General features: G+C 36.9%; 1 protein-coding gene across 4 annotated transcripts; it reads right to left on the reverse strand.

Moving 5' to 3' along the window:
• Positions 1-4,317: 4,317 nt before the first annotated feature.
• LOC127811413 (uncharacterized) lies at positions 4,318-24,090 on the reverse strand. 4 transcript variants are annotated; one of them, XM_052351262.1, is made up of 5 exons: positions 23,698-24,090; positions 17,897-18,079; positions 16,847-17,776; positions 4,909-5,105; positions 4,318-4,769 (listed from the first exon to the last, which is right to left on the reverse strand). In XM_052351262.1, exons 2-5 carry the CDS (start codon positions 17,975-17,977, stop codon positions 4,628-4,630), a joined length of 1,350 nt encoding a protein of 449 aa, XP_052207222.1. In that variant the 5' UTR covers positions 17,978-18,079; positions 23,698-24,090; the 3' UTR covers positions 4,318-4,627. The 4 variants fall into 4 exon arrangements, with proteins under 4 accessions (XP_052207222.1, XP_052207220.1, XP_052207223.1 ...); XM_052351260.1 differs by having other exon boundaries at positions 16,847-18,079; XM_052351263.1 differs by lacking the exon at positions 4,318-4,769 and having other exon boundaries at positions 4,961-5,105; positions 16,776-18,079.
• Between the last annotated feature and the right edge of the window lie 568 nt (positions 24,091-24,658).

Here is a 24,658-nt window from a genome sequence, read left to right on the forward strand (position 1 = left end):
AGGCTAAAAGCTTATTTCACCCCATCTTACTCTAACAAAATTTACATTATTGAAGCTCCTCGTAATCATCGTCAATAATCCTTCTTCAATCAAGAGATAGAAGGAAAGATATTATTTTGTACAAAAAGAAGGCGAATAGTGAGTCCATTTTCTGACTAGGTGGTCCTTAAGCAAGATTTATGTTGTCGTTGCCAAAAAGACAACAATTAGAATTTGTGAGGCGAGAACGCCGGAACAGCAGTAGAGTGAGGTAGACAGCTGGCAAGTATCTTCTTGTGGAAATGTATGTCGGGTAGATCCGATCTTCAATAGTCTAACTGCTGTCTCGAACAAGCCCTCGGGAGCATTTTCAGTAGCGGATTAATCCCTCCTGGAGTAGCTGCTAATGTACTCGAGGTATAACTGCACTTACAAGAATAAGTTAGAAGGCACGTGGGGATTCCTCAGCCGCATATGTCCTCTAATGCTTAACTCAGTATCTGTAGGAAAATTGTTATAATAAATGATAGATGCAATTAATAAATATAAAGATGTACTTTTTTCCAGTAAGAGAGGGCTAAACACGACCCTTGCTACCAGAAACAATTGACCGATTCCAAAAGACAGTGGACCTATTTTACATCAGACAAGTCAACCGATTTCTTAAACTATCGATCGATTATGTCCCTTCGTTCTAAGTTTCTACAAATTGTATCTAGGCCGTTATTAATACTTAATGGTCCTTTCATCATCTCATAACAAAACTATGACCCTCATTAACTCTCTTAACAACATACTTGTCAACTCTTGATAATTGTTTTAATTAATTTGAACCTTATCTATTAACTATTAACGATGTCATCATTAACTCTTAATGATGATCACAACTTTCATTACTTAGTCAACCACCATGCTTGAATATGCGTGTGACCTTCTAGGTTCACTAATAATTAGCAATCAAGACACGTTAACCACTTTGACACCAACAAAACATTTTGATCTACAACGAAGATCTCTCTACCTCCTCAATGTACCCCAAAAAATTCTAAGTGACAATTAGCATTATATCAGGACAATCTTACTAATAACGAAGTCTTACTTCAAACAGAACCTATTTGGGCATTCTATTCTCGTACACTATAATCCCTCCATCGACTAACATCCCAATCGAGTGAGAGTCATGGACTGATCAAACTCATTAACTCGACAGCTATGCTAAGATCAGTGTGGTGTGATTGAGATGACACATTGAAACTTCTTTTGACATTAGAACACTTTCCAATCAAGTGTACCATAGCCAAGTGTTTCTTCAAACAAAGTCACTACTGATCGCATAGAATATTCACCTTATACTGAAAGTTAACAAATCTCATTAGCAATCACCTGTCTCCATGCGCCATTTCACAAAAACCACACAATGCATCTCCCAATTGAAAACTGGATGGTTTTTAGCAATGGCAAATACATGTCACCTACATATAAGGCAACTGTGTTACCTTCGATTTAAGGATTAGTAACACAATTGAAGCCTATGATAGATCATAGATCTTCTCAGTCATATGACCTATCAAGTGTTTCGCATTTAGCAGATGTTCAACTGACATCTATCCACATGTCTATTATATCCATCTCATGAATTATGGTATGTGACTCACCATCCATTATCATTAGCATTTCATATTAATCAAATATAGTATCCGATGTGCTAATCCATAATTGATTATTCATAGCTCTCTTATGAGAAATTTAAGGACCAAGAATCTTATTAAGAAATCCTTAATCCAAAAGTCACTGCCACGTATTCTTAACACTACGAATAAGATTTTCATCAAGAAATTTAAGGGCTCATTCATATATAACGATTAGAGAGTTACAAATGAAGATAAAACCATAAAACGTGAATTCATATTTTATTATATTTGCAAGAATTACATCATTACTCTCATAATTACACTTGCTAGATGTTATCTAAATCTAGTATTAGAGCACTAATGCTAACATAGGGTCTTCATGATGTGGCTCTAAAAGAGCTGGGTATGTTCTCAAGACAAGCAACAATTTGAAGTGTCTTCAAAAGCTTGTAACTGCAAAAGAGTTCACCTAGAAGGAGTCTTCGAGTCTTCCGGCTTGTAAGACAAAGGACAGTTAGAAAGCACGCGGGAATCTCTTTTGCGCGAGCCCTTCGTTGCCTAAGTCAACTATATTCATGAGGCAGGATGCTGATGCAAGATGACGTGTTGTAGTAATTGTTTGGAAAGGTAAGGGCTCTTCAGAAGATGTGTTTTATGTGGGTCTTGGAAGGGGTCACACTCCAAGGGGCATCGAGTGTGTTTCGTGTACAAATAAGTATGGCCCAAGTCTTCAGCTTTTGGTCTTGGTCTCCAAAGGTATAGGTCCAGTGGGTATTTATAGGCACTGAAGGATTAGGACACATGGCACAAAGGGCATGTGGTATGAGTACACAAAGGCATATGGAAAAACCTTTCAAGTGTGAGTGTTAGCCCTTTGGGTGTCCCAAGTTAGGATCGAAAGGCCAGAAGGTGCTGGAAATGTCGTTTTCAGCCCCTAAAAGCCTCCAAATGAGTGAGTAACTCGAAGGCTACCATGTATGGCAAACTAGGCTTTGGGCTAGATGAGCCTCCGTAGATGGATCTTCAAGGTCATCAAAGTCTTTTCCATGGGCATGGTGCCTCTGGAGAAGCTACCCTATCGGAAGGCCTTCCCAAAGGCTTTGCCGTAACAAACATAAAGTTAAGAACAATAATTGTCACTTGCACAATTGAATCAATAAAACTCAATTAAGTTGAGGGTGAATTTTATAATATTTGAAATTAAAGGGTGACTCCATAATTTCGTTCACGTCCATAACTTGTAACCAAGTAAGGGCCTTTGATAGGTGAATATGACGTGCATGTAATGTAAGATAACCTATGCTAAAGAAAAGGCAATGTTGCATGCTTATCCAAATCGTAATACACACCTCACCATGTGTGGAGTTCACCATAATAAATTTGTCTTTTAAAGGCAAAAATTAATAAATGTCTCTACCTATTCAATTATGTGTCTCAAAGTCATTTAATATATGTCTCTATAATTGCCACTAAAGATATAATTAAAGATATAAACAAATATATTTCATTGGGCATTTTTAGCTACTCAACTTTGGCATTCATCATCATCATCATACATTAACAGTCTATCCAAATCTCTTCCCAAAATTCAATGCTTTCAGAAGTTATGCCCTTCTGTGCCTAGAAAGACTGCTCGGCCCTTGGACCATACTAACCCTACTGGACACCCAAATGGAAGGCCCATAGCTTGACACTAAGCTCAACTATTGCCCGATCTTGGCCCATCACTAGCTTATCAGCAGCACTATTCCATCAACGCACTACGAGATCTTCGCGCCTGTAAAATGCCTTATCTACTCTAAGTATCTTGGTCCCTAATCCTCATCAGCACCAGATATCTCGGCCTTCTATCCACCTACAACGGCTGACAACAAGCAAGAGGGTTTCCCGTTTCTCTTCTATAGTTACCAACCTAATCATCGATTAAGGTATAGTCATTTTATCCTTGCCAAAACCTTACCCCCTTGAATCTTTGCTTACTTGAGCATCCAAATGTTTATAGGTGCCACCCACCTCCATCATGCACATCGTCATACCACAATTCTCTGTCGCCTCAAGACCTTTATCTGGTCAACACCCCCTCCCCCGCGCGTTGGGCCAAAAGAATCAGCCCCAAAGTTCAAACACTCAAAAATTTTCATTACATAAAAGCTCAAATCCCCTTCTCAACTCTTAACTAAGGCATTTAGACCACTTAGCCATGCCCTTTTTACAATTTTTTTTTTTTTTTTTTGAATAATGACAAATAAGGCATTTAGACCAATTAGCCATGCCCTTTTTACAAGTTTTTTTTTTTTTTTTTTGAATAATATTAGTTCTCATGACTATCATCAGTCATGACAGTAAGATGGCAGCACCTCATTGCAGCACCTCATTGGGACCCAATGAGGTGCTGCCACCTCACTCATGATAACAGGACATATAACATTACTCTCTTTTTTTATTCATGTCTTTCATAATTCTTCAAATTTCACACAGAAGTCATCCGATGCATAAATAAATTATTAAAATGACTCCAAATACCCTCTTTAGCATCTTAATGACCTCAATTGGATAATATACTAGTTAAGACATTGAAACAGCCAACTATCCCCCCACCCCCCTCCCCCGGGGCGCCCGACGGCCATGTTTTATGCATACGCTTGTCAAGTAACCAACTTCTCTAAGCAAAAATCTTATTGCTGCTGAAACTTAACTCATACACAAGGAAGCAATACGCTAATAAGCATATATATACACATCTTGGTAGCACATATTCACTTCAATTAAGAACCAAATGCAAAAACAAGACCTCTTCAATGCTTCTACTACTTTATCTTATTTTACAGAAGATACCTAGTTAACGATTCCTGCTAGACCAGACCAGACAAAACAAGATGAGGTTTACCAGGAGTGAGTGAGTGAATTACAAAACGAAGGGTTGGTACTACAAGACTCCTGGCCCTGCATAAATCATCAGATAGAAGAGATTGATGAATGTACATCATCAGTCTGTCTTGGACAAACATTAACATTAATCATGACCGGTCTAACTTAGGGCTGTCTAATCTGTGTTTGTTACTACACAGAAATTCCCAGTACTTCTTTAGCATGTGATCTGTTGGCCTCACGCGCTCCCACTTCCCGGTACAGAATATTGCATACCCATCCGCTGCATACCTGCCCAGTCGAAATCAAGTCTTCATCTCTTCACTACTTAATCACAACTCACACAAAAACATGAAACATATATATTCTCCCCTTGCACCAGAAAGAAAGATCAACAGAAAAATAGAACCATGCGTCCCTATTAGCTTACTTGCCAACACCATGCAGTTGAGTCACATGAGTCCAGCTTTGACCCAAATATTCCTGAGAGAACCGCTGAATCATTAGAGACCTCTTTTTCTGTAAACCTAAGGTTTTTATTACTTTTTCTATCTCCTCAGGAGCAACCTCTGTAGCAGCCTTTGCATTTGGGCATAAACTGAAGAGCTCATATATAACATTTCTGACCTGCAAGCAGCCATCCCACATTCATCTTAAATGACTGGGTTGGTCAAGTCCATTCAAAGAAAACAATTATTGTCTTTTCTAAAATATCTGTAAATTTAATATTTATACCCAAATTGACAAGTATATAAGGGTTTAGCCAACCCAACAGTAAAAGGTATTTATTTAACCAATTTTCTGCGCAGCCAAACAAAAAAGTAAGAGCCAGTCAAAAACTTAGTGCAATATGTTTACCCAGGAGGAAATTAAGAACTCCATATCACTAGTTCTCATTGAAAATCATTATCACCAATATACCTAAACATCAAAGGAACTATACTTCTACAGAATAATAATCTAAATGCTGCAAGACTAATTTTAAAAAATTGCCTTCATTAATAAGTGTCAGGCTGACCAAATCAAATCATGTATTTTTAAATGGCATTGATGCAAACTAAGCAAAGATATGGACATAAAACCAAAATAATAATAATAATATTCCATGCATTTCTTTTTTAGTAATGGTCTTTATGAACATAATAATCAAGAATATTGAAAAAGCAACACTGATCCAATATAAGGATTCCATCTAATCTATAGTAATATATATAAAAATTATATTAAAAAAAAAACAGATAATCTAACATAAAGATATCTATAAATGCATACAAGTTATATAAGAACGTAAACATCTTTCAATATTATAAACTATTTTTCTAGAATTGTAATTAGGCTCAATATTGTCCTTTATTCCACATACAAGTTAATATTATTTGCAAACTTACCTCCAACAAAGTTTAAAACAATATTAAAAAGCCCATCTGTGATGCATATGCAAACTATTTTTGACGCTATGTACATGGGACCAAGACTTTGCGAAGCTCTCCCAACAGCTTGGTCTTAAAGCCTATCAGGCCCTGAGGAGTTTAATAGCCATGGGAGGGATGCTGCCTGGTGCCCACGAGGGTACCCAATTGTGCAAAATGGTTTTGATTCATTGACATGTCCTGTGTGAGCATGTGATTTTTCTGAGCTCCTATAGTTCACTCTTGAATGATTTACATTACATAGACAACTTAAGTGCTAGAGAACAAACCCAGGATGCTTAGAGGCTCACCATATGTGAGGGTGTACAGAGCATACACTGATATTGTGCTTTGATGTACTTATGATATAGTATGTAGTATATTGGGAATGAGTTGTAGCATTGATTTTGGTTATGTAATATACATTTGGCTCATGGAGTATGTAAAGGCCCATGAGAATTCTCTCTCTTTATCTCTATCATTCTCTCCCTCTCAATCATTCCCTCTGTCTTGCATCTTCCTATTCTTCTCTCACACTTACTTCTCCTCTTAAATTCTCTCTATTATCTGCCCTAACTCTCACCATTTTCAGCCCTGATTCCCGCCAATGGCTGAGAATTCATACATTCAGATCTGAGGATCATGACCAATGGTATCATAGCAGTTCCCTGGCCTTTGACTTCTCATGCTTGTGAGATTTCTGCCATGGCTGACAGCATGCGCACAACAAAAATTGAGTCACAACTGCAGCAGAATAATGCTACAGTTTCAGTTGGACAGCAGAAATCATGAGGCTATCAGCTGGAATTATGAGACATTGGATTGGAAGTTGGAGAACTCTATGGACAGAGTTCACAGAAAACTGGATAGCCTATCAAAGAAGTTTGATTAATTTTTTATGAGTTTTCTAAGAAGTATCAGGTTATTCAAGATCCACTGCAGAACTGATTCAAGCTCCTGCTGGAATCCTACCTAAGACATCCGATCCACAAGAAGTTGCTGAATTACCTACACTGGATCAGGTAATTCTGACTGAAAATTCAATCATTTGTGAGGAAATGGTGCTGGAGTCCTGAAGTCCGTCCTCAGAATTCTGACTTACAGGAAACTGACGAACAATCTAAACAACATATCCAGCCTTTAACCCATTATGTGGGGTCGGCTACATGAATTCTAGACTTTAATGTATTTCCTTCTTTTGTCATATCTGCATTTAGGTCCATACACTTCATATCAAAATTTAATCTCCCCAAAAATCTTCTTGGGTCTACCTCTACCTCTTTTTTTGACTAATTATTCAATTTCATCAACTCTCCTCAAAATTTAATGTCTCTCCTCATGAACAATCTTAATTGGAAAAAAAAAATATTAATTCATTTGGAAAAATAACTGCGATACCGGTGGGGGATAAATTTGCTGAAGAAGAACAATTGGTGTTCGTTAGCAAGCAGGAAGCAACAGATGCTTTTAAAGCACTGTTGGATTCCGAAAACGTTAAATCCAGCTGGACCTGGGAGAAGGAAAAAGCTGAGGAGCAGAGGACACAATTGAAGCAAGATGAACGGAAGAAACATGAAGAGTTTCAGAAGATGGTGAGGAGGTTTTTGCTGTTTTGCTTGTTCATATTCCAGTTGGTGAGCTGCAGTATCAAATCAGGTCTTGGCTTGCAGAGAACTTTAGAGTTCCTTTCTATTACTGGAAATGATATGATTGGAGGTATGACAGGTCAATGGGAACTACTTTCAAATGCAATAAGAAATAGGTGGATGGCTAGAGTTGGTGTTGCAACAAATCATAGTACTATTGTTTTTGGACAGTTTTTGTCTAGAGTACTAGGAAGAGAGTCTACATATCTCAATCGCTACACCTGTAGGATACTGCAGATATATCGGCAGTTGGCCTGGTTTTAGCAAAGGTAACTGAATCTGTTCTTCAAAAAAGCCTAAAATACTTGCCAAACAAAGAGATGTTTCCTCTTTCATCCATAAGATAAAGCCAAGAAGGAGAAAGAAAAAGAGGCAAAAGAAAAGAGAAAGGAACAAGAAAAGGAGACGGATGAAGAAACAAGGGCACGATTGCTAAAATTTCTTGGGGAAAAAAAATCTCTCAAGGGGAGGGGAATAGTCGTGACCTCAAGGATATATTAGTACATGTAATAGTTGTTGAGATTTGTGATATTTTTTTTTAATTAGAATTGGTTAATTTTCTGTCTTTCATTTATGTCTCCACTGTTATATTCTTTCATTTGTAACTGATGTTAGGCATGCAAAACATCCTGCATGTAAAGTTTTATTTTTAGCTTTTCAATTTTATTTGATGGATGTTATGTATTTAAGTCCTGTACAAATAGGACTTGATTCCTATCTTTTGAGTGTGTGAGCTTTATTGTGAACTTTCAATTCAACAAGGAGTTATCTTTCCTCAAGTTCTAGTCTTCTTCTTCTCACATTTTCTTTTTTATTTCTGTCTCTTTGTTTAATAAAGATTGAGGTTTTACTTTTGTTTTTGCAATACCTTCTTTTATTATCATTTTCCCTAACACTGGTATTAGAGCTCAAAGGTTTAAAGGGATGTGATTTTGAGAAGAGAATTCCAGTTTTATACTCTGCAACACATCTTCTAATTTTGGTGTTTCCACTCCCCCACAATTTAATGGCGACAACTATCAGTTTTGGGTTGTTAAAATGCAATCCTATCTCAAAGCACTTGGCCTTTGGGAATCCATTTTGACTGATGATGATCCTCCACCATCGAGAGCAAATCCAACCTTGAATCAAATTAGACAGCATGAGGAGAAGTCAAAAAAGCCCACGCTTTATCTTGTATTCATGCTGCTTTATCAGATCCTATTTTTGCTAGGATTATTGAGTGTGACACAGCCAAGAAAGATTGGGATAAGTTGAAAGAGGAGTTTGAAGGAAGCACACGGGTGAAGGCTGTTAAATTAATAACTCTCAAAAGAGAGTTTGAGATGCTGAAGATGAAGGATTCAGATTCTGTGAAGGAGTACACTACCAAAGTGATGACTATTGTAAACCAAATCAGATTAGCTAGTAAAGATTTTCCAGATCAAGGGTTGTGGAAAAAATAATGACAAGTGTCCCTGACAGATTTGAGTCGAAGATCTCAGCCATAGAGGAGTCTTGTGACTTGACTACTCTCTCTATAGCTAAGTTAATCAGCAAATTACAAGCCCAAGAGCAAAGGGATGCAATCCCTAATGAGGAGAATGTCGAAGGTGCCTTTAATGCCAAATTCGAAGGCAAGAAACCTGTTGCAAGGGATGATAGAAAAACAACCGAAGATCAAGAGAGCAAGGGAAAAGGAGGTGCATCAAGGAGGGGAAAATTTCCTCGCCATTTTTGCAAAAAGACCAACCATGTGAGAAAAATTGCTGGTCTAAAAATAAGCAAGTCTACCATTGTGATTATTGTGATAAGGATGGTCATATTGAAAGGTTTTGTCATGTCAAGCAAAACCTGTAACACTCGAGATTTTTAGACTGAAATATGATGTAATACTCGGGATTTTTAGTTTCTAATACTTCAGGAAATATGTCCTTTCAAGGGATTATAGAAACCTAGAGACAAAGGTTCAGTTTCTGAGCCAGTGGTAAAATCGTAAATATTGAAGTTCAGGTAAAAGTGTAATTTACCTAAAATCTTGGGATATTAGTATAATTTATCCTTTCTTCGGGGGCTAAAATACAATTTAAAAATGGTTCGGGGACCAAGTTGCAAGGGCCTAAATGCAAATTATCCGAAAAGTTTGGGCCAATGTGCAGTTCTTGAAACCTTAAAACATCTCATCAAAATATCTCAAACTAAGTAGTTAAAGTAACCAAATATAGCTAACTAGTTAAAGGTGTAATGATGGGAAATGTAGAAAATCAATTAACCATGTAGGAGTAATGATGGAAAATGTAGAAAATCAATTAACCATGTGAGAGTAATGATTGGAAATGTAGAAAAATGAATTAAACCGTGTGAGATGTAATGATGAAAGTGTTGAAAATGTAATTAAGCATGTGAGACTCAAAATATCAAGGACACATGGCAAGCTTCCATTGGTCATTAGGAAGATAAGATAAGATCACATGATGGCTCATAATGATCCCCTTGAGGTGGCATCGTGTGATTGGCTAGGAAAAAGTTTACTTAGCTTCCAAGTTTGCAAAAGTCTTCAAACCTTATCTTAAGGACATGTGGCAAGCATTTATTGGCATTTATTAGCCACACATGGAAGGTAATAATGAGGCCTCATGATGATAGGACATGTGGCAAAACATGATTGGCCGAAAATGTCTATAAATAGGCCTTAAGGTAGTTCACAAGTTTTAGGTAGAATTTGGGCAAGGTTGAGAGAATCAAAAGAGAGGATTTTGAGATAAAGAGTGGGGGGAAAATTCTGCAAAAGGAAGGAGCAAATTTTGGTGTAGAAACAGGAGCAAAACAGCCTCGCCGAAAAAGTTAGATCATTTCCAACCAAGTTAAGATAAGTATACTATGAACTATCTACGATGTTTAGGTATGCTCATGAATCATGTTTATGTGGTCCCTCATGTTATGTTTCAAGCAAATTTCATGTTCTCAAACAAGTTATGGGACCGGGATTTAGTAGCACTACGCACGGAGGTTCTTACCCCTGCAAGTTGGTAGAACCTACCGTGTCCCCTTACGTTATATGTTCATGTTACAAGTTCATGTCATGTTTAAATACGTTTGATAGTTCTTTTGTACTTACTGAGATTTGCGTAATCTCACCCCTTATGTTTCCCCCCCCGGTGATCATGAATGAGGAGATCGAGACGTGGACGTGGAGCGTGGTGGCTCATTGAAAAAGGATTTTCAAGAATTTAAGTTTTAGTTTCCTTTTGAATAAAAGCTTTCAGGGTTGAACTCTGATCTTTTCTATATGTATGCCATAAAACGTGTCTTGGAATTTTATTTGATTTAAAGAAGGTTTGGATCTGGTTTTAAGCTCCAAATTTCTCTATATGGATGTTGTTGCTACCAAGCATATTCGCGAAGTCTTTCTATCTTCTATTGAAACCATGTTTTTCGTGTCAAACTTTATACATACACTAAACCTGCTTTGAATTTTATTATGTTTTGAAACTTTACTTAAGTTTATAAAAGTCTTGTTTCTCAAGTTTTTCTGCGCTAAAACCTCGAAATTCATATGAATATTATTATTATTAACATCCAAACAGCCCCTGCAGCAAGCAAATCATGTAGATGATCAAAAACATTAAACAGCTTTCTCGTTTATGGCTTCTCATGTTGTTGATACAGATTTAAACTCATGACTTATTGACAGTGGTTGTACCACCCACATGGCTAAAGATATCAGTCTTTTTAGCCAGACTGACAAATCTGTAAGGACAAAGGTGGTCCTTGGACATGGAGAAATGGTACAAGCTGAAGGTAAAGGTAATGTCATCATGCATACTAAGCAAGGTGAAAAGAAAATCTCTAATGCTTTATTTGCTCAATTGATGCACAGCAAATTTTAGGTGTTTCTCAAAGATTATATTTGTACTATTTATGACCCACAAGGAGCAGAGATTGCAAGGGTCAATATGGTTGACAACGCATTCTTTTTGAATGACAACTCTATGTCATCATGCTCTAAATGCCAAAGTTGAAGAAAGCAAAAAGTGGCATCAACGCTTTGGCCACTATAACGACAAAGCTTTGAAAATTTTGTGTTCTTCTAACATGGTTGAAGATTTTCCTAGTTTCGATTCCTTTGGCCAGATTTGTGAAAGTTGCCAAGAACGGAAGATGCACAAGCTATGTTTTCCAAAAGGTAGTGGTTTGAGAGCTAAGGAGAAGCTTGAATTGGTGCACACTGATGTTTGTGGGCCTATGCATACCACTTCTTTTGGCAACAATAAATATTTCATCCTTTTTATTGATGATTTGACAAGGATGACTTGGGTCCATTTTTTGAGCCAAAAAACTCAAGTTTTTGACGTCTTCAAGAAGTTTGTGAATTTGGTTGAAACTAAAAGTAGTTGCAAGGTTAAAATTTTGAGATCTAATAATGGGAAGAAATATACTTCCAAGCAGTTTGACAAGTTTTTTGAAGATTTAGGGATTCAGCACCAACTGTCCATTGTCTACACACCACAGCAAAATAGTGTCTCTGAAAGGAAGAACAGAACTGTGATGGAAATGCAAGATGTTTACTCTTCGGGAAGAAATTGCCAAAGAATTTTTGGGCAGAAGCTGTTTGTACTGCTGTTTACTTTCTCAACAAACTACCTACTAAGGCAGTAGAGGGGAAGAGTCCTTATGAATCTTGGACAAGTATAAAACCTTCTGTTAAAAACCTGAAATTTTTTTGATCTATTTGCAATTCTTTTGTTCCTTCTGTGAAGAGGTCCAAACTTGATGAGAAGGTGATCAAAGGAATCTTTATTGGTTATGCTCCTAATTCCAAGGGGTATAGAATTTTTTATATGAAAACTGAGGAAGTTATCTCGCATCATGATGTCATCATTGACGAAGACTCTTATTGGGATTTTGAGCAGCAAAAAGTTGTGAGAAAACTCCCCACCAACATTGAAGGTTTGGAATTAGTTGAGTCTTCTTTTGACTCAATTGATTCTGATGGTTTCCGTACCCAAGATCCTTCCTTGGATGATGATGCCTTAGTTGAAGCTACAACAGATGGTCCAAATTATAAGGTAAAATCACTTGCTAATGTATATGAAAGATGCAACCTTCTTCTTGTTGAACCAAACAGCTATTGCGAAGCTTCACAATCTGCCAACTGGGTTGCTGCTATGAAAGCTGAAATGGAGATGATTAATAAAAATGATACATGGGAGCTTGTAGAGCAACCATAAGGCAAGAACATCATTGGCGTGAAATGGGTGTTCGGGGTGAAGTATAATTCTAATGGCTCTATCAATAAATACAAAGCAAGATTGGTGGTAAAAGCCTATGCACAACAGCCTGGAGTTGATTATGGAGACACATTTGCACCGGTTGCACGGCATGACACCATAAGGTTGATTATTGCTTTAGCTATGTAGTTAGGGTGGAAAATATTCCACTTGGATGTTAAATTGGCTTTTTTGAATGGTGACCTTAAGGAGGAGATCTATGTAAGCAAACTTGAAGGGTTCATAGAAGAAAGCAAAGAAGACAAAGTGTATCATCTAGAATAAAGCTCTCTATGGATTGAAGCAAGCACCACGAGCTTGGTACTGCAAAATTGATTCCTACTTGATTCATCAAGGATTCAAGAGGAGTATGAGCCAAACTACTCTCTACGTGAAGATTGGTGATAATTCTAAGCAACTCATTCTTTCTCTTCATGTTGTTGATATGCTTGTAAGTGGAAATGATCATCAAATGCTACAAAATTTTAAAAGTTGAGATGGAAAAGATGTTTGAGATGTCAGATCTAGGTTACATGCATTATTTTCTTGGCATGGAGATTCATCAAGAAGAAAAGGGTATTTTCATTTTTCAGGAGAAGTATGCCTAAGACATTTTGAAGAAATTCAAGATGGACACATGCAAAGCAGCTTCCACTCCTCTAGCTATGAATTTAAAAGTCTCAAAGAATGATGGTAAGAAGCTCTCCAATTCTACAAATTTTAGAAGTTTGGTAGGAAGTTTGATGTATTTGACAGCATCCAGGCCAGATTTAATGTTTGCTCCAAGTATGCTCTCAAGATATATAAATTCTCCTAGTGAAGTTCATTATGGTATTGCTAAAAGGGTTCTTATATACTTAAAAGGGTACTCCTGATTTTGGTTTGAGTCCATTGGTAACTTGAAATTGATTGGGTATGCTAATAGTGATTGGGCTAGTTGTGTTAATGATTCTAAGAGCACTTCTAGTTATATTTTTTCTCTTGGCAATGGGGTTTTCTCCTGGAACTCAAAGAAGCAGGAAGTTGTGGCTCAATCCATGGCAGAGGCTGAATATATTTCAGCAGCAGGTGCGACAAATCAAGCAATATGGCTTTGCAAATTGCTTGGTGATTTAGGATATGAACAAAAGGAGCCTACAGAATTGTTTGTTGATAACAAGTCTACTATTGCTAATGCCTCAAATCAAATATAGCATGGAAAAACAAAACACATTAAAGTCAAGTTTCATTTATTGAGGGAAGCAGAGAAAGAAGGCGAGATCAAGCTCACTCATTGTAATTTAGAATTTCAACTTGCTGACATCCTTACAAAGGCTCTACCATTGTAGAGGAAGTACCCGAAGACCATAGTTATTAAAGGCGCGCCTAGGCGCAAGGCGCCTTAAGGCGCCAGTTTGGCGCCTCGCCTGGGCTGAGGCGAGGCAGTTTCTACAAGGCGCGCGCCTTGCAAGGTGAGGCGCTAAGGCGCGCCTCATGAAAACCGCACCTGCATCCTGCCTGCATCATTTCTTTCTCTCCTCTCCAGCATCCCCTCTTCTCAGTTTCAGCATGTATACATCACTACTTATTTATATTTTACCTTCCATTTACTTTAATACATAAATGTAAATAAGAAAGTACCCCCCATTTGGATTCAATAAAAATATCTAAAAAATCAAAATCCATAACAATAAGAAAATAGAATTTTGATTTTAGTACAAATTCAGGATTTAGCGATTTTACCACCCCCAAAATACATACCTACTATTTCTTGAAAAATTCATTAAAAATCATTTTAACAACAATGAATATTAACTATCAAAATACCGGGAGTTAGTTTTTCAAAATGAAAACATTTTCTTATATGTCTCCGTATAATGCCCTAATCTTCCAGACTTAGAAAAAATGCGCTAATCTTCCAGACCTAGAAAAATAGCATTTTTCAAAATGAAAGCATTTTCTTGATTGTGGACTTGTAGTGTTTATTGATTGTGGAGAATACTAAAGCTATTCCAAAATGTCCTCCATCAATAAAACAAGAGATTGGAGAGTACATGCAAAAGAAGAAAAATAACAGGGAATCAGGGATGAGCAAAATATGGCACCGTAAGATGATGATTTTCAATTTGGTGAAGGGTATGATGATGATGATGATTAAAACTTCTTTATTGATTGTGGACTTGTAGTGTTTATATGTTTGTTTAGAACTTTGCACGATGGTTGGTACTTATTTGAGTTTGAGACTTTAAGTTTGAACTTTGATGATGTTTCTAGTTTAGAAATTGTATGATGAATGAATTAACTTTGATGTTGTTAGTTTAGAATTTGAAGATAATGAAACATTAATGATATGCATGTGTTATTATTGATAATTTGATAGTTTTTTATGATTTTTCAAGATTTTTAGTTTTTTTTCTAAAAGGTGCGCCTCGCTTCGCAAAGGCGCGCCTCGCCTCGTACGCCTCGCGCCTCAGGCTCCAGGACCCTTTGCGCCTCGCGCCTTTCAGAACTATGCCGAAGACACCATTGAGGAGGCACAAGGGGATGGAGGAGGAGAGATTTCTTTCCATGTGTTGAAGGGAGGCCAAAGTGGAAAAATCATTAAGGTAAAGGGCAGTGGGGAAAAAGAGATTAATAGTGTTGATAAATAGTGGCAGCACTCATAGTTTCTTGAACAAGACCACTGCTACAGGTCTTAAATGTGAGTTGACAGAAGCAAATCCCCTCTCGGTGACTAGCAAATGGGAATAGGATGTACATCCATTACAAGTGCAATGACTTCAAGCAGCAAATGAAAGGGGTGGAGTTTATAGCCTATTTATAGATTGTTCAACTGGAAGTAAAGTCTAGAAACAGCACTTGTATGCACTATAATAGAACTAACGGCATTTTCTAACACACACTTGTAACTACTTACAATAATACCCCCTAATTCCCCTTGGGTCGTGACACAACCCTAGCCTTCACACAGGTCAGAGAACCAAATCCGAACGAGAAAAGTAAAAGGAAGTAATTGTATGGATAATTAAAATAAGGAAATTATTGTTTATGAATTAGGTTAATTTGCTTGGATGCACATCTAGCAATTGCACTTTTGAAACTAGGTAGGCCACAAGATAAAGCATGATAAGATGAAAATGTGCAAGTCCATTATGCACATGAAAGTAGGGCCACACTAATCAAATTTCTATAAAATTCAGGTCTTCATGCATGTTTTATTTATAAACAGTCAGCATGTCCACTATCCAGATGATAGGACCTTTGAAAATTTAAGTTGTGGTTAAATTCAAATTGTTAAGCATTTGTTTCAACATGCACTCAATATATATTCTAGAAGTTCAGGTTCTGAATGTAAATTGAAGATTTAATGGTCATATAAATAGTCCTATATTTGATATGAAGTTCCCCCTAGCCTATTGCCTTCCATCAAACCGAAGTCAGGTAGCATGCAGAGAGAATTCAATGGATGCTGCCACAAGTGGTCCCCTGCTGTGACTGCACCAGTGCACCCCAAGGGATGCAGGCATTTAGGGACCATCAGCTGAGCCTAGCACCAAAAACCTTAAGAAGGTAAGCTAGGCTGAGGAAAAGAGGACGTGCCTAGTAGAAGACAGGCACAAGCTTGCCATGTGAAGGAGGAACACGTCTAGAAGAAGGTGGTTACTTTGAGCGGAAAGCAGGTCATGTGGGAGAGTAAAGCAGGAAATTTTCTTGTAATTTTTTATATGAGAAAGAATTCCAGGTATCCTTTCACCCTCCTCTCTTCTTCTAACCACCTGTTCATGGGCTCAAATTCAGAGATATTTTGAAGTATCAACCTTCCTTCTGGTCCAAAACCAATCAACTTTGAGTTTCTTTCTTTCTAATTTTAGGTACGTCTACAGTTTCTTATATTCCCAGTAGCCAATTTCTTATAAATATCCAATATTGTTTTGATACAATGGGTCAGGTCTACTGAATTAAGAATTGTATCATTGGTGCAAACAAACTCTAAAGGACTATGAGCATACATACCTGCAGACCAGTTGTCCGCTTAAGAAGCATACATATCACCAAGACCCTCCAAGGACTATGAGCATACATACCTGCAGACCTGTTGTCTGATTAAGAAGCATACATATCACCAAGACCCTCCAAGGATCATAGGCATGATCCTCTTGGAGGAGATTGAAATCAGAGCGTGGTGGCTTCCATGTGTTATCTGGTGTTCTTCTTTTATAAGCCTCATCTCGCCTCTGGTGAGCAGAAAGTACAGGCCTAACTAATGCTTCTCTTTGGGCCCTTGTTGGCAATACAATGTACTCAATGTCCATAGAGTCAGAAACTGCATTGCCTTCCTCAAGTGATTCCCTGTGAAAGTAGGGGGAAACCCTTAATTTTTTGGGACAATACTCCATTCTTTGTTTGGTCTGTTTGATTTTTATGTTATTCTCCTGACATGGCGCTATTACTTCCCCTTTAGAAGTATTGAAGTAACCAGAAACCACAACTTGTCGACGACAATTCTTCTGACCCCTCATATCTTTTCTTGTTTTCTTGGACGAGACCTTTTCACCTGTTTTCTCATTCACTTTTTCCTTACCCCTTCCTGGCTTTTCATAAACGCTTTGTGAAATGAAAGTTGCATTCCCAACTGCATTTGCTGCAGTTTGATCATTATCAGAAGAAATGGATGTATAGATCTTCTGCTTAGCAACAATGAGAGACTCTGCTCTCTTCTGTCTATTGTCCTCCATGTCCCTGTTTTCTCTAATTGCAGTCCTTTCAGTGCAAGGACAGAGAACCTGTGACTTGAAAAGATTCTTGTCTTGCCCATTGGGATGGCTGCTACCAGTGAATATAAATTGCGAGAGTACATCCTCAAACAAAGGCCTCTTGAAGGCAACATCAATGGGTGGATTATCAGTAATAGTGTTTCCTGCAGCAGGAGAAGTGAGTAGGCCAGTCTTCTCCTCCATAGCATTTGCCAGTCCCACTGGGGAATTAAAGTCTCCAATGTCCATTCTTGGCTTCATCTTGCCATGATCATCATGCAATGAGAGCAAAGAGGCATTAGATTCAATATGATTGGAAGGAATGGGAGATATAAGTTGTTTTCCAATTCCAATAGAAGAATTGCAAATTATTGTCTTTACCCTAACATTTCTTGGACTCTCTTGCTCATCTTCACGTACATTGGAGCTGAAGGCCACCCCAAAGGGTGTGTGTTTTGGCATTAGTGGATTTTTGCTCGTCGTGATTGGGAGTCGATTTCTTCTTCAGTTGAATGCTCCTCCTCTTCCTCTTCCGTTTCCTCTTCCTCGATGAAGATCCTCCTCCTTCATGAAAAGTTGTGGTGGTAAAATCATTTATTAATTCAAAGGAGGGTACGGAGGATAGAGTTTCTTTCGGCTAGTTGTTTTCATCATCATCATTTTCTTCTACTTCTTGCTACTGTTGTTTTCGTGTTGGAGAGTATGGTGAAGAACAAGAAAATTCGCTCACCAACAAGCCAAGAAAACCCTCGCTCTTCTTCTTCCTCTTTTTTTTTTTAATTTTTATTTCTAATCTTCTTCTTCTATTCTTCCTCCTTAATCTGAGGTTGCCATTTAGAGGAGGAATTGAGTTTTGTTGTGCAGTAGTTCCCTTGCGCAGTATCGTATGATGCAGAAACAGGAACCTCCTGCTGCTGCTCTTGCTCCTCGTAATCAGTTTTCTTGCCATTACAATGCTCAATTTTATTAGGTTTTCGAGATGGCTTCAGCCGTGGCAATAATGGTTCTTCAAGTGCTCATCATCATCTGCAATGGAGCCCTTCAGCCCTAACATTAGCCTTTCTCATCCACCATCATTAGCATCAATATTTGTAGATGAATCCAACAACAATGATGATGCAAGAATGCGATTCTCTCTTCTTCTTTTTCTTCCCCTTCTATGCCGTCTTCTCTTTTCCAACACCATGGCTGCCACAAACAACCCAAGCCTTTCCCCCAAACTCCTTCTATTCTACTGTATTTACGTTCTCGATTGCCTCTTCTACATTTGCCTAAGATACTATATACTTTTGCTTTTCATCAAATTAGCTTTTCTACTTTATTTAAATTATTATTTAGAGACTCCTTCCATCAAGAATTTCGTCAATTAAATGAGATTAAAATTAAAAAAATTAAAAATATAAAATGAACGAATCATTGTCGCAACTCACTGAGTTGTGCCACCAAAACCCTCGTTGAGTTTTCATGTTGGAACTCAACGTGTGTTCTGCCGACTAGGTTCCATCATTGGAACCCACGTGAAGAGAATAAATGAATGAAATATGTGATAGCAAAAACAAGGAAGACTGTGTTCCTTTTGCATTTTAATTTTTAATTTTGAGTTTTGAATTCATTTTCAATTTTCTTTGTCATTCTAAAAAACTGTTTTTCAAAACAAAAATTTAGAAAACATGTTCTCTTTAAAATTTTGAGAATAATTTTTTAATAACATTTTATTCAATAAATTTAATTATTTAATAAATTAAAATTATTTAATACTAATATATTACTAAAAAAGCTATACATTTTAAAGTTGGCAAATCTTATAATATTTCTTTCAGTTACAAGAATAAAATATAAATAAATTTAAAAAATAAAAATATACATATAATATATTAAATATATATTTTACAAATATATTATTTAACATATATACATATTTATTATTATTATATTATTTATTAAATTATATTACTATTAATTCTACACACGACTTTTCTCTCCCCTCTAATCATCTCTTTGCCCACGAAAAACCCCCCACCCATTCTTTGTGATTTTCAGTTGCTGCCTCTTCATCTTTTTTGCCCTTTATGTCTAGATAGGCTCTCTCTCTCTCTCTGACCTATATTGGGTTTCTTTCACCACGACCATGCTCCCCAGTGGCCATGTTGGAAAAAGAAGAAAAGGAACAGGCAATTGGTGAAGGGATGGGGAGATGAAAGGAAAATAGGAGGGAAAAAGAAATGGTTTTGTAGGAGTGAAGGCGATTGTGGGGAAAATGGTGCCGCAGCAGCGGCAATTTCAGTCTCTAGCCAAAATGGATCCCTATGACATCCGTTGGTTCAACGTACTCATCGTAAGATCCGAGACTCGATAAAAAGGCAATTTTCTCTCTAAATCTTCTGCTACGTTCTCTTTGTTGTTTTCAATTCATTTTTAGTTTTCAGTTTTCTAAAATAATGAACACACATTCTATTTGCTATTTTCAAAAATGCATTTCTTAAAACAAAAAAAAAAATTATAAAGAAAACCCAAAACAACAAAACATTGTTTTGGGTGTTTTCAACTAAAAAAATCACAAACCCCAAAACACTGAAAATCAAATTCATTTTCTGTTTTTTCAGCAAGGAAGGGAACAGGTGGGGCAGGAGGAAGAAATGGGTTTTTTTTGGGGGGGGGGATTAGGGAGGGGAGAGAAAAGTTGGGGGTAGAATTAATAATAATATATATAATATATAATTTAATAAATAATATAATAATAAATATGTATATATATGTTAAATAATATATATTTAATATATAATTATCTAGTATATATTTTTTATTTTTTAAAATTAATTTATTTATTTATTTGTATTTTATTCTTGTAACGAAAAGAAATATTGCAAGATTTACCAACTTTAAAATGCATATATTTTTTAATAATATATTAGTATTAAATAGTTTTAATTTATTAAATAATTAAATTTATTGAATAAAATGTCATTAAAAAATTACTCTCAAAATTTTAAACAGAACGCATTTTCTAAATTTATGTTTTGAGAAATAATTTTTCAGAATGGCAAAGAGAACGCATTTTTAGTAACCTAGTGGGCAGAACACACCTCAAGTTCCAACATGAAAACTCAACGAGGGTTCTGGCTGCAAAACTCAGTAAGTTGCAACAATGATTTGTTCATTTTATATTTTTAATTTTTTTTATTTTAATCTCATTTAATTGCCGAAATTATTGATGGAAGGAGTTACTAAATAAGAATTTAAATAAAGTAGAAAAGCTAATGTAGATGAAAAACAAAGTATATAATATCTAAGGCAAATGTAGAAAAGGCAATCGAGAACATAAATACAGTAGAATAGGAGAAGTTTTGGGGAAAGGCTTGGGTTGTTTGTGGCAGCCATGGTGTTTGGAAAAGAGAAGACGGCACAGAAGGGGGAGAAAAAAGAGAAGAAGAGATAATCACAATCTTGCATCATCATTGTTGTCGTTGGATTCATCTACAAATATTGATGCTAATGACGGTGGAGGAGAAAGGTCAATGCTAAGGCTAAAGGGCTCCATTGCAGATAATGATCTTGAAGAACCATTATTGCCACGACTGAAGCCATCTCGAAAACCCAAATAAGATTGAGCATTGTAATGGCAAGAAGACTGATTACGAGGAGCAAGAGCAATAGCAGGAGGTTCCTGTTTTTGCACCGTACGATAATGCACAGCGAAACTACTGCTCAACAAAACTCAATTCCTTCTCCAAATGGAAACATCAAATTAAGGAGGAGGAACAGAAGAAGAAGATCAAAAAGAAAAATTAAAAAAAAAAAAAAAGAGGAAGAAGAACAACAAGGGTTTTCTTGGCTTGTTAGTGAGCAAATTTTCTTCTTCTTCACCATACTCTCCAACACGAGAACAACAACAGCAAGAAGAAGAAGAAGAAAATGATAATGATGAAAACACTAAACATAGGAAGTCAACCCACTGTCCTCCCTAGACATATACAATCCACCTATTACAAGACACACTAAACATAGGAAATCAACATAGAATATACCATAATGCATAAATATAAACATTAACCGAAACATAAAAGTAGAATTTTGTAATTCTACTTTATAATTTTCTTAGTTGTCACTTTTATGGATTCCTCAACTTTATTCGAACATCCATCCACCCCACTGTCCTCCCTTGTGGTCATGTGACATGTCATTTTTGTTATGCTCAAATATGTTAAAATAGTAATATTAATTAATGAACAATAGTGATATTTCATTACTCACATGAATTATATTATTGAAAGCAGATTCTAATCACAAAGAATTGTCGCCAGCGAAGTTCATGATCAGCTCCCGCCGATCGAGCAAGTCTCCGATTCTTCAAATTGAACCAATCCAATAGAATTGGTCCTAAATGGGTGGTGGGGCATTTAATTAAAATTTCTAAAAAGTTGCCAAAGCAGAGCATATAAACACATTCTTCAAATTGAACAAGAAAAGAAAAATGAACACTAAGGGCAGACACCGATCGTATCATTTTACCAAAAGAAAATGCTGGTGCTCTTGCCATAACTTTAGACGACCAAACACTTTTTGAACACATAATAAAGAATTAATAAAGCTTGATTTTCTTAGAATGCAGGAGAATTGTGTGGAGGAAAATGTGTTCATGTTTCTCTTAAGGGTTGAAGAAATAATAGATGGGCCCTAATAAAGGGCACTGACTCAAAAAGGGCAGCTTTGCCCTATTTTGGTGCATCAAGAGTCATAGATCACAAGGAGGAAACTTGTTGCAAATTAGTGAAACTTGCTGATGTCATAGATGTTAGAAAAAAATTTATTTTTTGTCTTTGCTGAATAAGTCTATTCTGTTTTCAAGTGTTCCATTTATTTAGGAAGTGGACTGGACTGTGTCTTTCTCCTTTTTAGGAGTTAGTGGTCTTCAAGCAAGTAAACACGTTGGTGTTGGTGGAGATATTTGAGGATAGTTTTTAGTATTTGTGGAGTCAGTAATCAATATGTATTTTTCCAATCCTTCTTTCAGTTATTCATCTGAGTATTAAAATTTCTTCCACTCCTCTGTCTTTGGTCTGGCTACTTGTTTTGTTTCTCAGTTTTGTTACAGAAACTCTGCTTTTTCAGCCCTCCAGCACTGTAAACTGAGCAAAACAAATGGTTCTGAGTAGGCTATGCATTTGCAATATCTCTAAAGACAAATGTAGTATTGTAAACTATTACTAGCTGAAAGTCTCAAACTTGTCTTAGTTGTCTACTTGTCTGTGTCTGGTGAGTCTACATGCACAGAGAAGGTAATTTTGTGCCATATTCACGTTTGTTGGTGGTGGTTGGGGGCGGGGGGGGGGGGGGGGCATGAACAGTGAAGGAGGTGGTGGTCTTTTCCTTTCTTCTTTTGACAAAGTGATGATTTAAAGATGGGTTCTGTAGGATTTTGGTGTAAATGGTTGGCTTTTCAATCATTACTACCATGCCCCAATTATCCCGAGAGAGAGTAAAATTCCTCTCCTAGGTGCTTGACCTGAAAGACTTTTGCCAACTTTGAGAGAAGAACCCTAGGTGGACCTTAATTATGAACAACTGCCCAAATAAACCTTTAAACAACTAATTGGTGTGCATTAATATGTTTACTTAAATTGCAAAAACTACTCTCAGTAATCAATATTTGTACAATTGCAGGTACAAGTACTTAATTGGATCCGATGCTAAAAACATTAAAAGACAGATGATCCAAAACTTAAGAACATGGGCAGGTTAAAAAGCATGAAAAAAGCAGTTGGAAGATTCAAAAATTCACTAAATAATTATGAGTAAACAGTACCTCCGTACCATATTTTCCTTTGTCCATTTTCTTTCCCATATTTCTCTAATTCTCTAGCTAGCCAGCAGAAGCACCACCCTAATTTTGGTTATTATATAAAGCAGTGCTTTCTGGGTATTATAATATACAACGAAAGTCATACCTTTGCTATAAAATAAATCTTCAGAAAAACAAAATATTCTGCAATGGCATGAATATAGAACAAGCATTCTAGTACTTTCAGTGCGTTATTTTAGCTTAAAAATAATTGTCATAACTCATAAAGTATAGGAAGTATATATGGATGACTGTATATATAGTCGATAACAAACCCCAATCAAAGAAAAAAAAAAAAGACAAAATCATACAGAGCAGAAAAAGGTTTGAGAGAGTAGTATACCGAGCAGATGAGGGAGGGCGCAGATCCAAGGAGAATGGATATGACAGAGCGGTGCAGTAGCCGGAGGAGGTTAGCCGTGCTGGATATAGTGACGTCGGAAAGAGCGAACGGAGAGGAGGAAGATCGTCGGCGGCCCGGGAGACGGAAGCTTCGGGCTGAGAGAAGAATGGAGAGGAGGGAGATGTTCGGCAGTGACGGAGATGGTAGCGTCGGGCTGAGCGAAGAACGGAGAGGAGGAATACGGCCGGCGTCGGGTTGATCGGAGACTGGAGGAGTGTCAGAGATGGTCGGCGGCGGCTGGAAACCCTAGTCCCCTTCTTGCGATTTCAGAGAGAGAGAGAGAGAGAGAGACCCAACAGACTGGGATAAGCGGCCTAAAGTTGTTTACTTCTCTTTTCCAATGAATCTTTATGGATTCTTGTAGCAAGTTAATTTATCTAAAGCCTCAATTTACCTACCTTTGGCCATTTTTTTTTTTTTCAATGTCGTGTATAGTTTAAAATATCCGTAATTTTCATAATATTTTCATAATCAAGGATTTCGATATAGATAGGGAGTATAATCTTTTGTCCATTAAAATTGATGATGTAGAGCGGATCACCTTCTTCTGTATCGGACCAAATACCTGCAAAAATGGTGGGGACTTGCTCCCCGTGATCACTCCGACGCTTAAATTAGTTCACAAGGTTATAAATTGGATATAATAATTGACAAAAATAGAAAAGTCCCTTAGGGGTCAGATCCCTCATACCTGTAGAGGTTATCCTCTATTTATAGATGACGTTCAGCCTACCTTGAGAAGATCAGATAACTTTCAGATGGAAATAAGATAACATTCAAATGGAGAAAAATCTTGAGGTGTTGGAGAGATTCTTGTTTGACTTAGTCTTCCTCTCTATCTCTATCAGTTCAAAATCACAACGGAGATTATAAGGACATATGGAGCTCCCAGAAATGGACA

Source organism: Diospyros lotus, chromosome 10 (genome assembly GCF_014633365.1).
Source record: "Diospyros lotus cultivar Yz01 chromosome 10, ASM1463336v1, whole genome shotgun sequence".
Lineage (NCBI taxonomy): Eukaryota > Viridiplantae > Streptophyta > Magnoliopsida > Ericales > Ebenaceae > Diospyros > Diospyros lotus.